The 15656-nt window shown below is 43.2% G+C and overlaps 2 protein-coding genes across 2 annotated transcripts; one reads left to right on the top strand and one right to left on the bottom strand.

Annotated features, from left to right (window-relative positions):
* On the top strand, positions 1-2419 carry LOC123185994 (uncharacterized). The gene is made up of 3 exons (XM_044597796.1): positions 1-52; positions 1469-1714; positions 1794-2419. Exons 2-3 carry the CDS (start codon positions 1609-1611, stop codon positions 2303-2305), a joined length of 618 nt encoding a protein of 205 aa, XP_044453731.1. The 5' UTR covers positions 1-52; positions 1469-1608; the 3' UTR covers positions 2306-2419.
* An 806-nt stretch (positions 2420-3225) lies between these two features.
* On the bottom strand, positions 3226-5061 carry LOC123185993 (cytochrome P450 716B1-like). The gene is made up of 3 exons (XM_044597795.1): positions 4072-5061; positions 3796-3983; positions 3226-3729 (listed from the first exon to the last, which is right to left on the bottom strand). The coding sequence occupies exons 1-3, from the start codon at positions 5033-5035 to the stop codon at positions 3412-3414; spliced, it is 1470 nt and encodes a 489-aa protein (XP_044453730.1). The 5' UTR covers positions 5036-5061; the 3' UTR covers positions 3226-3411.
* Positions 5062-15656: the final 10595 nt, after the last annotated feature.

The raw sequence follows: 15656 nt of genomic DNA, 5'->3' as shown, positions 1-15656 counted from the left end.
ACGACTACTTCCTCTACGTCGTGTCATTGCTTCCGCAGCCGGTCTGCGTTGGGTACGTAGACAACACTCTCCTCTCGTTGCTATGCATCACATGATCCTGTGTGCGCGTAGGAAAATTTTTGAAATTACTACGAAACCCAACAATTCTTACTTCAAGGACTCCCCGAAGAGCCCGGACAAAGATTGGACGCTCCTGAAGGATCTTCTGAATGAATGTCTTTTCGACCATAGTAAGACCGAGGGCACACCGTGTGAATGTACCATAGAATAGTCGAAAATGCTTCCAGCACAACGCTCTCTTGTTTCTATTTTCCTAGAGAGGGGTTCATCTACATCATGCAACACTCTCACTCTAATAAACTCATTACGGATCCTGCCAGTTCTATCAGATCTACATCTAACACTTCTCCTAGCAAGGCACCAAGCTTCCCCCACCTCTCTCGTGAGAGATCGGGCACCATCACATCAGAAGCTTGCGAGTCCATGGCCATCCGTCCATTGTATGGCATTTTTTGGTACAAATATCACGGGCACCTTTTTGTGTACAATAAGATGTTTTTTTTTAAAATTTAGACATTGGAAACTTATGTTTAAGCATACCCCCACTATCCGGTCGTTTGTATCTTAAGGCATTGAAATTAGATTTTGTTCAAGGCATTTTTCTGTATGTGATCCATTTTTGAACTCAGGTGGCATTTTTATTTTGTATATCATGTCATTTTTTGAGTAGCTAATCTAAGTCAGGTCCAAAATAAACAAGTTTAAGCTTAACTAGGTCCTTGTTTTTGCCCAACTAGGGGCACGTGCTTGTGAGGGTCAGTTTCTCGTACACAGAGGGTTTTGCTCTTGGGGTTCTTTTCAGCGATTGAAGACGCTCGCTGAGCCGTTCCCTGGCAAACTAATCGCCCGCTGCCCCAACTATCGTTCCCCAGATATTGCGGTAGTTTTCCAATCAATTCGCATGGACGTCTATTTTCGTCAGAGGTGTGGCTATCCGTGTCCAGTTGACCTACCCGATAAAATCCATCAATGATTTTTGCAAAAGACTTTGCCTAAGAGAATCACAACCAAATATGAAACCAAGTGAAACTAGAGAAATTTGAAAGAACGCTATGGTCAAGAACACCGGAGAAGTAACAAAAGAACTGCTGGAATGAGCTGCCCCTTTGTCCAATTTTTCGTTGGCGGGATTCTTCAGTTTTATTTCGTAATCATGCTCCTTGTAATTAAGTAGAAACCATATAGTGAGGGGACAGTTTTTTTCGATTTTCTTCCCATTTTCATATAGCAGTTTTTCAGGCATTTTGGAAAAAGCAAAGTTGAATAATAATCGAACAAAAATCCCATAATATTTTTTCCGAGGGGAAAAAATCCCATAATAAATCTCAAAAAGTTTTTTTTTTGTTTGAGTTTTTTTGATAAATCTCAAAAAGTAGACCAAGCAATACTTGCCGCTGCGCACATGCAGCCCATCACGAGAAAGGAGATCCAGTACGTAGTTCTGTTCAACTCGGTCCGGTTCTCATTCCGTCGCGGCGATCGCTGACCTCCCTCCATCGCCGCAACTGCAAAACCCTCCTCGCCGGTAACTTACCCCTGCGACCATCCATGGCCACCTTCACCGGAGCACCGCTCCCGCCGGCCGGCGCCGGAAAGGAGAAGCCGCTCGCGCGCCCCGCACCGGCAACCGCTCCCGCGGACCTCGCGAATCCAGGTCCAATCTCCGCAGCCCATGAGAACCATTGGAGGTTTTGTTCACCATCCCATGGTCTTTGATTTTGGTGTCGTCGCAGGGAAGAAGACGCGCCGCCGGGTGCCGATGACGGACGAGGATCGGTGGAGGATCGACCGCCTGAAGGAGCTGCACGCGTCAGGGACCGAGGAGCTGCACGAGCTGATGGACATACACAAGGAGCTGCGCGACTACCACGACGAGCTTCTGTTCCGGCGGAGGTGCCTGGCCGCGCGCCTGGTCAGCCGGGTCGCCTTCCAGCGCCGCGACGCCGCCGCCTACGTCAAGCACCACCTTGGCCTTGGCCTGAAGGTGGGGGATAAGCTGCCGGAGGAGCTCAAGCAGGCCAGGCCGCCAATCTCAATGGCCCTTTTCTTGTGGCATGAGATGGGCAGGGCCTTGTACATAGGCATGGATAACTTCATGGATGAGTACAGCAACACCGAAGAGTACCGGAGAGGGATGCTGGCGTTGGTGCCCGGGGCTGTCCCTGATGAGAACGGAGCCCCGCCGGATTCTGTTTGCTTGGTGTGGATGAGTGCTTGTTTAATCCTGAGAACGAAATGTTGCTAATGCATGTTTTGTTGTGTTCAGGATGACTACTTGTTTGATGCTATTGTGTTGAGCATGATTTATTTATGGCGTGAGTGCTTCAATCAAACCAAGTGGACTAATCCTTTATTTTTGAAGATTTCAACCATCTTGTGTGCTAATTGCTGTGTTCTGGTTATGAACTTCTGATTATGTATGTTTTTGCCTAGGAAACCATATGTAACTTGGCATGATTAGTGATGCAGAATTGCAGATAGAACCCTGATCTGAATATTCCACGGTGAGTGCACCGGCACGGAAGGAAGGTGCGGTGGACCGTAGGCATCCTGTGCCGCTGCCGTCGAGTGTGTTGCTCCTTGATCCACTTCCGTGCTCGAAAGCTATGACCAGCCTACGAGGTTTGGTCTTGGACAGAAGGTATGTGGCAGGATGGCTTAGCAAAAAGAAAATCTAATTCGGGAAATCAGCGGTCTGTGAAAAATGAAGTAAATCAGTATGTTACTAGAGAGAATTATTTCAGAGTTTGAACTCAGGCAAACGATTTCAGAGTTTGAACTCAGGCAAACGATTTCAGATGACTTTAGAAACTGTGTTAAACCGAGACTACTAGTTATGATTTTCCATCTTTATTCAGGACCTCTCTCATGATTTCAAAACCATAATGCCTTTGGAATCTAGTGAATACAGATATGCTGACCTCCACCTCATGTGTTTCTCTTGATTTTGCGCCATTGAGCCTAAACACAAGAGCAATGCTATAAAGAAATTACATTTTGAAATCATTTTGCTGCAAAACAATGCTATATAGACAAAACAAAACGAGGTCTACTTGCCAATGACTGCGGAGTGAGCCTGCTGGATCCATACCATCTCCATTGATGTGGTGTACATGCTGCCTCTACGAACACCAAATAACCGTGAAGCAAATCATCTTTGTTGTTGCCCATTTTATTCTTGTGAGACAAATAGTTGATTACTTTGTTATTCGTATATGCCTCCTCTCATATCTCCCGCTACATTTTCATTTATCTCTCTATTCTACTGCAAGTCTGCAATGCTGTGGTGCGACTGACCGACCGACCGATCATGATATGGAGATTGTTGTAACTTTTGAGGATTGGTGAGGATCAAGGAGAGGCCCTGTGCTCGATTTGGACGGGCAGGCCGAGCAGCGGCGACGGCATGGGGTCCCTCACGAAGGTGTCCTCCTTGCAGCAGAGCTTCCATCTGAACTGCCTCACAAGGTGGTGCATCGTCACCAGCGTCTCGATCCTGGAAAACTCTATCCCTGGGCAGATCCTCGGGCCGCCCCCGAAGGCGACGAAGGAGAACGGCGGCGCCGCCGACGCCCTTTGGTTCTCGGTCTCAAACCGGGACGGGTCGAACTTGGCCGGCTCGTGGAAGATGCTCGCGTCCATGTGCGTCACGTTTGCCGTCCAGAACACCTGAAAAACGTCAAGATTTTGCATCAGGTTTCTACTAGCTGCCTATGGTGATTGGTACGGACTGACCTGCCATCCTTTTGGGATGAGGTAGCCATCGAACTCGGTGTCCTCGAGTGCTCTTCTGAAGTTGCCGAAGATCGGAGGGACGACGCGGAGCGTCTCCTGCGCGACCCGCCATGTGAGCTTCATCTTCGCCAGATCTTCCCAGGTGAGAGCCTCGCCGTCACCTTTGTTCTTGGCGATCTCCTCATGCTCTGTATCACGAAACGAAACACACATCATGAGTTCATGTGTTCATGACCATGGCGGGTTGGTAGTTTGATTCACCAATCAGTCAATTGCCTTGAACCATGGCGGCGAGGGTGGCATCGTCGCTGGCAAGGTGGCGGACCATGAACGTCATAAGGATGGACGACGTGTCGTGGCCGGCGATGAGGGCGACCATGGCGTTGTCGACGATCTCCTCGTCGGTCAGCAGCCGCTCGCCATGGCCGTCCCTCAGGCTGAGCAGGCAGGTGATGAGGTCGCTGTTCCGCGACGCCTTGCCGTTGCCGTGCTCCACCTCCACCTGGCTGGCCTTCTTCTTCTCCCGGGTGATCTCCTGGAGCACCCGGCGGGCTCTGCCGCTAGCCTTGAGGCTCCGGCTGAAGGCCGTGAACGGCAGGTTCACCGGGACGGCCCATATGCCCTCGACCATGCGCACGAAGTCGGCGGCCAGGGCGTCCCGCACGGCGCCCCTCTCGAGACCGAAGAGCAGCGCTGAGATGATGTCGAACGTGAGCCGCTTCATGAGCGGCAGCACCGTGACGGTGGCGCGGCCGGCCCAGTTCTCCTGGAGGTGGCGCCGCACCTCGCCGTCGATCCTGCCCACGTACGCCTTGAGCATGTCCGGCCTGAGGAACTCGAGCAGGGCGCCGCGGATGCGCCGGTGGTCGGCGCCGTGGAGGTCGAGGATGCTCTTCTCCCCGAGTATCCGCTGCACGGACCGGGGCTGCCGGGTGGAGAAAGCGCCGCTGAAGAACAGGAACTTGTTGGCCGCCGGCCCGGCCAGGAGCACCGTCGGCCTGCCGAACAGTGACAGCTTGGACACGGGCCCGTACCTGTCGATCCGGTCCTGGATCCAGCGGCTGCCGCCGTCGCCGCGCATGGCCCGAAGGAGGCCGAGGCTCTGGCCGATAACCGGCAGGCCGAGGGAGCCCGGGGGAAGGTTGCCCGGCCGTGCTTTCTTGGCTCTGGCGAGGAGGTGGATGGCAATGGACGAGGCGGTGACAACAACGAGTGCCACGACTATGGCCAAATAATCCATTGGAGAGGGATCAGTGTTAAGATGACACTGACTGCTGCTACTTGGAGCTGGAGCTGAAGACGAATGTCGGAATATATAGGCGAGCATGGGCAGGTTGTTTTTGCGGGAACGAAATTGCTGTCAGATGGCGTAGTTCAACACGTAGTCATGATGCATGCGCCGGAGATTTCAAACAAGAAAGAATCCGCCATTTCCAACGACGAACTCCAAAACGCTGAGATGCCCTCTCGGTTCAAGACAAAAAATGGTATATGCTCTTGAGGTAGAAGACAAGTCCTAGGAAGCGATGACAGTGCCATCATCCGTCAATAGTAAGATGCACGCATGAAATTGGCAATTCTTTTAGGAGCTCAGACAACTATTGGCAGAGCAAGACCATAATCTGTCCCTCTTCGAGGAGCATCGCCTGGCGGAGGAGCAGATGGATGCGGAGTGCGACTCCGTCGTCGTTGTCGTCTTCGCATGCATGGTTGCGGTGACCCTAAGTGAAGCACTACAGTAAAATTGTCTAGCTCAAAAGATATAAGTGAAGCACATAGAGTATTCTAATAAATTTCAATTCATGTGTGTCTCTCCCAAAAAGTGTGTACAGTAAGAATGATTGTGGTAAACTAAAAAGCAAAGACTCAAATCATACAATACGCTCCAAGCAAAACACATATCATGTGGTGAATAAAAATATAGTCTCAAGTAAAGTTACCGATAGAAGAAGACGAAAGAGGGGATGCCTTCCGGGGTATCCCCAAGCTTAGGCTTTTGGTTATTCTTGAATTTTACCTTGGGGTGCCTTGGGCATCCCCAAAGTTAGGCTCTTACCACTCCTTATTCCATAATCCATCACATCTTTACCCAAAACTTGAAAACTTCACAACACAAAACTTAAACAGAAAATCTCATGAGCTCCGTTAGTATAAGAAAACAAACCACCACTTAAGATATTGTAATGAACTATTTATTTATTTATTTTGGTGTTAAACCTACTGTATTCCAACTTCTCTATAGTTCATACCCTCCGATACTAGGCATAGATTCATCAAAATAAGCAAACAACACACGAAAAACAGAATTTGTCAAAAACAGAACAACCTGTAGTAGTTTGTACGTTTCGAATACTTCTGTAACCCCAAATATTCTGAAATAAATTGCTGGACGTGAGGAATTTATCTAGTGATCATCTTCAAAAAGAATCAACCTAATCGTACTCTCCAGTAAAAAAATGGAAGCAAATCTCGTGAGCGCTAAAGTTTCTGTTTTTTACAGCAAAATCGCAAAGACTTTCCCCAAGTCTTCAGAAAGGTTCTACTTGGCACAAACACTAATTAAAAGCATAAAACCACATCTAAACAGAGGCTACACGAATTATTTATAACTAAACAGAACCAAAAAGCAAGGAACAAAAATAAAATTGGGTTGCCTCCCAACAAGCGCTATCGTTTAACGCCCCTAGCTAGGCATAAAAGCAAGGATAGATCTATATATTATCATCTTTGGTATGCAATCCATAAGTGGCTCTCATAATAGATTCATAAGGTAATTTAATTTTCTTTCTACGAAAGTGTTCCATGCCTTTCCTTAATGGAAATTGGAATATAATATTCCCTTCTTTCATATCAATAATTGCACCAATATTCTAAGGAAAGGTCTACCAAGAATAATGGGATATGTAGGATTGCAATCAATGTCAATAACAATGAAATTTATGGGCACATAATTCCTATTTGCAACAATAAGAACATCATTAATCCTTTCCATAGGTTTCTTAATAGTGGAATCTGCAAGATGCAAATTTAAAGAACAATCATCAAATTCACGGAATCCTAACACGTCACACAAAGTTTTTGGAATCGTGGAAACGCTGGCAACCAAATCACATAAAGCATATCATTCATGATCTTTAATCTTAATTTTAATAGTGGGTTCGCACTCATCAAAAAGTTTTTTAGGGACAGAAACTTCCAATTCAAGCTTTTCTTCATAAGATTACATTAAAGCATCAAAGATATGTTTAGTAAAAGCTTTATTTTGATTGTAAGCATGCGGAGAATTTAGCATGGATTGCAATAAGGAAATACAATCTATTAAAGAAAAAAATATCATAATTAAATTCCTTGAAATCCAAAATAGTGGGTTCATTGCTACGTAAAGTTTTGACCTCATCAATCCCACTTTTACCAATTTTTGCATCAAGATCTAAAAACTCCGACTCACCGGGACGCCTTTTAATTAAAGTTGACTCATCTCGAGTCCCATCATTATCAAGATTCATATTACAAAACAAAGATTTAATAGGAGACTCATCAATCACTTTTAGATCTTCATCCTTATTATCATCAAAACTAGAAGAACATGATTTTATAAAGCTATCTTTTTTAGCACGCATCCTAGTTGTTCTTTCTTTGCACTCATCAATGGAAATTCTCATGGCTTTGAGAGACTCATTGATATCATGTTTAGGTAGAATAGATCTAAGTTTCAAAGAATCAACATCAAGAGAAATTTTATCCACGTTCCTAGCCAACTCATCAATCTTAGACGGTTTTTCTTCAATCAAAGCATTGAAACTCTTTTGTGAACTAATAAATTCTTTCATGTTAGATTAGAAATCAGAGGGAATTTTATTATAATTTCCATAAAAATTGTTGTAGGAATTACCATAATTATTAGAGGAATTACTAGGAAAAGGCCTAGGATTAAAATTTCCTCTATACGCGTTGTTACCAAAATTGTTCCTACCAACAAAATTTACATCCATAGATTCATTATTATTCTCAATCAAAGTAGACAAAGGAAAATCATTAGGATCATAAGAAACACTCTTATTAGCAAACAATTTCATAAGTTCATCCATCGTCCCACTCAAAACATTAATTTCTTCTATAGCATGAACATTTTTATTAGTAGAATAATTAACCATAATATTATCTAGGAGTTTGGTAGCTTCTCCTAAAGTGCTTTCCATAAAAGTGCCTCCTTCGGCCAAATCTAAGAGATTTCTAGAAGCAAAATTCAAGCCAACATAATTTTTTTGTATGATCATCCATAAATTCAAACCATGAGTAGGGCAATTATGAATCATTAATTTCATCCTCTCCCAAGATTGTGCGACATGCTCATGATCTAGTTGCTTAAAGTTCATAATATCGTTTCTAAGAGAGATGATCTTAGCAGGAGGATAATACTTAGAGATAAAAGCATCTTTGCACTTATTCCATGAATCAATAGTATTTTTAAGCAAAGAAGATAACCAAGTTTTAACACGATCTCTAAGTGAAAACAGAAATAGCTTCAATTTAACAATATCATTATCCACATCTTTCTTCTTTTGCATATCACACGAATCAATGAAGCTATTCAGATGGGTAGCGGCATCTTCACTAGGAAGGTCGGAAAACGGATCTTTCATGACAAGATTCAGCAAAGCAGTATTAATCTCACAAGATTCAACATCGGTAAGGGGAGCAATCGGAGTGCTAATAAAATCATTATTGTTGGTATTGGAAAAATCACACAATTTAGTATTATCTTGAGCCATCGTGACAAACAATCCAACACACACGCATACAAGAAGCAAGCGGAAAAAGAGAGGCGAACAAAAAGAGAGGGCAAATAAAACGGCAAGGGTGAAGTGGGGGAGAGGAAAATGAGAGGCAAATGGCAAATAATGTAATGCGAGGGATAAGAGTTTGTGATGGGTACTTGGTATGTCTTGACTTGTGAGTAGATCTCCCCGGCAACGGCACCACAAATCCTTCTTGCTACCTCTTGAGCACTGCATTGGTTTTCCCTTGAAGAGGAAAAGGGTGATGCAACAAAGTAGCGTAAGTATTATTTTCCTCAGTTTTTGAGAACCAAGGTATCAATCCAGTAGGAGATTACACGCAAGTTGCCTAGTACCTGCACAAACAAACAAGAACCTCGCAACCAACGCGATAAAGGGGTTGTCAATCCCTTCACGGTCACATACGAATGTGAGATCTGATAGAGATAATAAGATAAATATTTTTGGTATTTTTATGATATAGATTGGAAAATAAAGATTGCAAAATAAATGGCGCCATAAATAGCTAGTTGAGGGGAGATTAATATAATGGAGAATAGACCCGTGGGCCATAGGTTTCACTAGTGGCTTCTCTCAAGATAGTATAAGTATTACGGTGGGTGAACAAATTGTTGGGTTTCGTAGTAATTTCAAAATTTTCCTACGCACACGCAAGATCATGTGATGCATAGCAACGAGAGGGGAGAGTGTTGTCTATGTACCCAACGCAGACCGACTGCGGAAGCATTGACACGACGTAGAGGAAGTAGTCGTACGTCTTCACGATCCAACCGATCAAGCACCGAAACTACGGCACCTCCGAGTTCGAGCACACGTTCAGCTCGATGACGATCCCCGGACTCCGATCCAGCAAAGTGTCGGGGAAGAGTTTCGTCAGCACGATGGCGTGGTGACGATCTTGATGCACTACAGCAGCAGGGCTTCGCCTAAACTCCGCTACAGTAATATCGAGGAATATGGTGGCTGGGGGCACCGCACACGGCTAAGGAATAGATCACGTGGATCAACTTGTGTGTTCTAGGGTGCCTCTACCTCAGTATATAAAGGACCAAAGGGGGGGGAGGCTGGCCGGCCACAAGGGGTGCGCCAGGAGAGTCCTACTCCCTCTGGGAGTAGGATTCCCCCCCAATCCTAGTTGGAATAGGATTCGCGGAAGGGGAAAAGAGAGAGAGGGGGCCGACCACCTCTCCTAGTCCTAATAGGACTAGGGGAAGGGGGAGGCGCACAGCCCATGTAGGGATGCCTCTTCTCTTTTCCACTAAGGCCCATCATGGCCCATTTAGCTCCCGGGGGGTTCCGGTAACCTTCACGGTACTCCGGTAAAATCCCGATTTCACCCGGAACACTTCCGATATCCAAACATAGGCTTCCAATATATCAATCTTTACGCCTCGACCATTTCGAGACTCCTCGTCATGTCCGTGATCACATCCGGGACTCCGAACAACCTTCGGTACATCAAAATGCATAAACTCATAATATAACTGTCATCGTAACCTTAAGCGTGCGGACCCTACGGGTTCGAGAACAATGTAGACATGACCGAGACACGTCTCCGGTCAATAACCAATAGCGGGACCTGGATGTCCATATTGGCTCCTACATATTCTACGAAGATCTTTATCGGTCAGACCGCATAACGACATACGTTGTTCCCTTTGTCATCGGTATGTTACTTGCCCGAGATTCGATCGTCGGTATCCAATACCTAGTTCAATCTCGTTACCGGCAAGTCTCTTTACTCGTTCCGTAATACATCATCTCACAACTAACATATTAGTTGTAATGCTTGCAAGGATTATGTGATGTGCATTACCGAGAGGGCCCAAAGATACCTCTCCGACAATCGGAGTGACAAAACTTAATCTCGAAATACGCCAACCCAACATGTACCTTTGGAGACACCTATAGTACTCCTTTATAATCACCCAGTTACGTTGTGACGTTTGGTAGTACCCAAAATGTTCCTCCGGTAAACGGGAGTTGCATACTCTCATAGTTATAGGAACATGTATAAGTCATGAAGAAAGCAATAGCAACATACTAAACGATCGGGTGCTAAGCTAATGGAATGGGTCATGTCAATCAGATCATTCAACTAATGATGTGACCTCGTTAATCAAATAACAACTCATTGTTCATGGTCAGGAAACATAACCATCTTTGATTAACGAGCTAGTCAAGTAGAGGCATACTAGTGACACTTTGTTTGTCTATGTATTCACACATGTATTATGTTTCCGGTTAATACAATTCTAGCATGAATAATAAACATTTATCATGATTATAAGGAAATAAATAATAACTTTATTATTGCCTCTAGGGCATATTTCCTTCAGTCTCCCACTTGCACTAGAGTCAATAATCTAGTTCACATCGCCATGTGATTTAACAGCAATAGTTCACATCACCATGCGATTAACACCCATAGTTCACATCGATATGTGATAAACACCCAAAGGGTTTACTAGAGTCAATAAACTAGTTCACATCGCTATGTGATTAACACCCAAAGAGTACTAAGGTGTGATCATGTTTTGCTTGTGAGATAATTTTAGTCAACGGGTCTGTCACATTCAGATCCGTAAGTATTTTGCGAATTTCTATGTCAACAATGCTCTGCACGGAGCTACTCTAGCTTATTGCTCCCACTTTCAATATGTATCTAGACCGAGACTTAGAGTCATCTAGATTAGTGTCAGAACTTGCATCGGCGTAACCCTTTACGACAAACCTTTTTGTCACGTCCATAATCGAGAAACATATCCTTATTTCACTAAGGATAATTCTGACCGCTGTCCAGTGATCTACTCCTAGATCACTATTGTACTCCCTTGCCAAATCAGTGCAGGGTATACAATAGATCTGGTATACAGCATGACATACTTTATAGAACCTATGGCCAAGGCATAGGGAATGACTTTCATTCTCTTTCTATCTTCTGTCATGGTCGGGCTTTGAGTCTTACTCAACTTCACACCTTGTAATACAGGCAAGAACTCTTTCTTTGACTGCTCCATTTTGAACTACTTCAAAATCTTGTCAAGGTATGTACTCATTGAAAAAACTTATCAAGCGTCTTGATCTATCTCTAAAGATCTTGGAGCTCAATATGTAAGCAGCTTCACCGAAGTCTTTCTTTGAAAAACTCCTTTCAAACACTCCTTTATGCTTTACAGAATAATTCTACATTATTTCCGATCAACAATATGTCATTCACATATACTTATCAGAAATGCTGTAGTGCTCCCACTCACTTTCTTGTAAATACAGACTTCACCGCAAGTCTGTATAAAACTATATGCTTTGATCAACTCATCAAAGCGTATATTCCAACTCCGAGATGCTTGCACCAGTCCACAGATGGATCGCTGGAGCTTGCACATTTTGTTAGCACCTTTCGGATTGAGAAAACCTTCTAGTTGTATCATATACAACTCTTCTTTAATAAATCCATTAAGGAATGCAGTTTTGTTTATCCATTTGCCAGATTTCATAAAATGCGGCAATTACTAACATGATTCGGACAGACTCAAGCATAGATACGAGTGAGAAGCTCTCATCGTAGTCAACACCTTGAACTTGTTGAAAACCTTTTGCGACAATTCTAGCTTTGTAGATAGTAACACTACTATCAGCGTCCGTCTTCCTCTTGAAGATCCATTTATTTTCTATGGCTTGCCGATCATCGGGCAAGTCAACCAAAGTCTATACTTTGTTCTCATACATGGATCCCATCTCAGATTTCATGGCCTCAAGCCATTTTGCGGAATCTGGGCTCATCATCGCTTCCTCATAGTTCGCAAGTTCGTCATGGTCTAGTAACATGACTTCCAGAACAGGATTACCGTACCACTCTGGTGCGGATCTCACTCTGGTTTACCTGCGAGATTCGGTAGTAACTTGATCTGAAGTTACATGATCATCATCATTAGCTTCCTCACTAATTGGTGTAGTAGTCACAGGAACAGATTTCTGTTATGAACTACTTTCCAATAAGGGAGAAGGTACAATTACCTTATCAAGTTTTTACTTTCCTCCCACTCACTTCTTTCGAGAGAAACCCCTTCTCTAGAAAGTTTCCGAATTTAGCAACAAAAGTCTTGCCTTCGGATCTGTGATAGAAGGTGTATCCAATAGTTTCCTTTGGATTTCCTATGAAGATTTACTTCTCCGATTTGGGTTCGAGCTTATCATGTTGAAAATTTTTCACATAAGCATCGCAGTCCCAAACTTTAAGAAACGACAACTTTGGTTTCTTGCCAAACCACAGTTCAGATTGTGTCGTCTCAACGGACTTAGATGGTGCCCTATTTAACGTGAATGCAGTTGTCTCTAATGCATAACCCCAAAACGATAGTGGTAGATCGGTAAGAGACATCATAGATTGCACTATATCCAATAAAGAACGGTTATGACGTTCGGACACACCATTATGCTATGGTGTTCCATGTGGCATGAGTTTGTGAAACTATTCCACATTGTTTTAATTGAAGACCAAACTCGTAACTTAAATATTTGTCTCCGTGATCAGATCATAGAAACTTTATTTTCTTGTCACGATGATTTTCCACTTCACTCTGAAATTCTTTGAACTTTTCAAATGTTCCAGACTTATGTTTCATCAAGTAGATATACCCATATCTGCTCAAATCATCTGTGAAGTTCAGAAAATAATGATACTTGCCGTGAGCCTTAACACTCATTGGACCGCATACATCAGTATGTATTATTTCCAATAAGTTAGTTGCTCGCTCCGGAGAACGGAGTCTTAGTCATCTTGCCCATGAGGCATGGTTCGCAAGCATCAAGTGATTCATAATCAAGTGATTCCAAAATCCCATCAGCATGGAGTTTCTTCATGCGCTTTACACCAATATGACCTAAACGGCAGTGCTACAAATAATTTGCACTATCATTATTAACTTTGCATCTTTTTGGTTTCAATATTATGATTATGTGTATCACTACGATCGAGATCCAACGAACTATCTTCATTGGGTGTGTAACCATATAAGGTTTTATTCATGTAAACAGAACAACAATTTATTCTCTTACTTAAATGAATAATCGTATTACAATAAACATGATCAAATCATATTCATGCTTAACGCAAAAACCAAATAACACTTATTCAGGTTCAACACTAATCCCGAAAGTATAGGGAGTGTGCGATGATGATCATATCAATCTTGGAACCACTTCCAACACACATCGTCACTTCACCCTTAACTAGTCTTTGTTTATTCTGCAACTCCCGTTTCGAGTTACTAATCTTAGCAACTGAACTAGTATCAATTACTGAGGGGTTGCTATAAACACTAGTAAAGTACACATCAATACCATGTATATCAAATATACTTATGTTCATTTTGCCATCCTTCTTTTCTGCCAATCACTTGGGGTAGTTTCGCTTCCAGTGACCAGTCCCTTTGCAGTAGAACACTTAGTCTCAGGCTTAGGACCAGACTTGGGCTTCTTCACTTGAGCAGCAACTTGCTTGCTGTTCTTCTTGAAGTTCCCCTTCTTCCCTCTGCCCTTTTCTTGAAACTAGTGATCTTGTCTACCATCAACACTTGATGTTTTTCTCGATTTCTACCTTCGTTGATTTCAGCATCACGAAGAGCTTGGGAGTTGTTTCCGTTATCCCTTGCATATTATAGTTCATCACGAAGTTCTACTAACTTGGTGATGGTGACTAGAGAATTCTGTCAATCACTATCTTATCTGGAAGATTAACTCCCACTTGATTCAAGCGATTGTAGTACCTAGACAATCTGAGCACATGCTCACTACTTGAGCGATTCTCCTCCATCTTTTAGCTATAGAACTTGTTGGGGACTTCATATCTCTCAACTCGGGTATTTGCTTGAAATATTAACTTCAACTCCTAGAACATCTCATATGGTCCATGACGTTCAAATCGTCTTTGAAGTCCCGATTCTAAGCCATTAAGCATGGTGCACTAAACTATCAAGTAGTCATCATATTGAGCTAGCCAAACGTTCATAACGTCTGTATCTGCTCCTGCAATAGGTCTGTCACCTAGCGGTGCATCAAGGACATAATTCTTCTGTGCAGCAATGAGGATAAACCTCAAATCATGGACCATATGAGATGTTCCAGGAATTGAAGTTTATATTTCAAGCAAATACCCGAGTTGAGAGATATGAAGTCTCCAACAAGTTCTATAGCTAAAAGATGGAGGAGAATCGCTCAACTAGTGAGCATGTGCTCAGATTGTCTGGGTACTTCAATCGCTTGAATTCAGTGGGAGTTAATCTTCCAGATAAGATAGTGATTGACAGAATTCTCTAGTCACCATCACCAAGTTAGTAGAACTTCGTGATGAACTATAGTATGCAAGGGATGATGAAAATGATTCCCGAGCTCTTCGTGATGTTGAAATCAACGAAGGTAGAAATCAAGAAAAAGCATCAAGTGTTGATGGTTGACAAGATCACTAGTTTCAAGAAAAAGGGCAAAGGGAAAGAAAGGGGAACTTCAAGTAGATTGACAAGCAAGTTGTCACTCCCACGAAGAAGCCCAAAGCTGAACCAAAGCCTGAAACTGAGTGCTTACACTACAAAGGAAATGGTCACTGGAAGCGGAACTACCCTAAATATTTGGTGGATAAGAAGGATGGCAAAGTGAAAAGGGGTATATTTGATATACAGGTGTTTGATGTGTGCTTTACTAGTGTTTATAGCAACCCCTCGGTATTTGGTACTGGTTCAGTTACTAAGAGTAGTAACTCGAAACGGGAGTTGCAGAATAAACAGAAACTAGTTAAGGGTGAAGTGATGATGTGTGTTGAAAGTAGTTTCAAGATTGAAATGATCATCATCGCACACTCCCTATTCTTTCGGGATTAGTGTTGAACCTAAATAAATGTTATTTGGTGTTTGCGTTGAGCATGAATATGATTTGATCATGTTTATTGCAATACGGTTATTCATTTAAGTAAGAGAATAAACTGTTGTTCTATTTACATGAATAAAACCTTATATGGTTACACACCCAATGAAAATGGTTCATTGGATCTCGATCGTAGTGATACAC

The sequence above is a fragment of the Triticum aestivum genome, chromosome 2A, assembly GCF_018294505.1.
Source record: "Triticum aestivum cultivar Chinese Spring chromosome 2A, IWGSC CS RefSeq v2.1, whole genome shotgun sequence".
NCBI classification, from domain to species: Eukaryota; Viridiplantae; Streptophyta; class Magnoliopsida; order Poales; family Poaceae; genus Triticum; species Triticum aestivum.
Note: the sequence above shows the minus strand (reverse complement) of the source record. Positions and strands in the feature narration are given on the sequence as shown.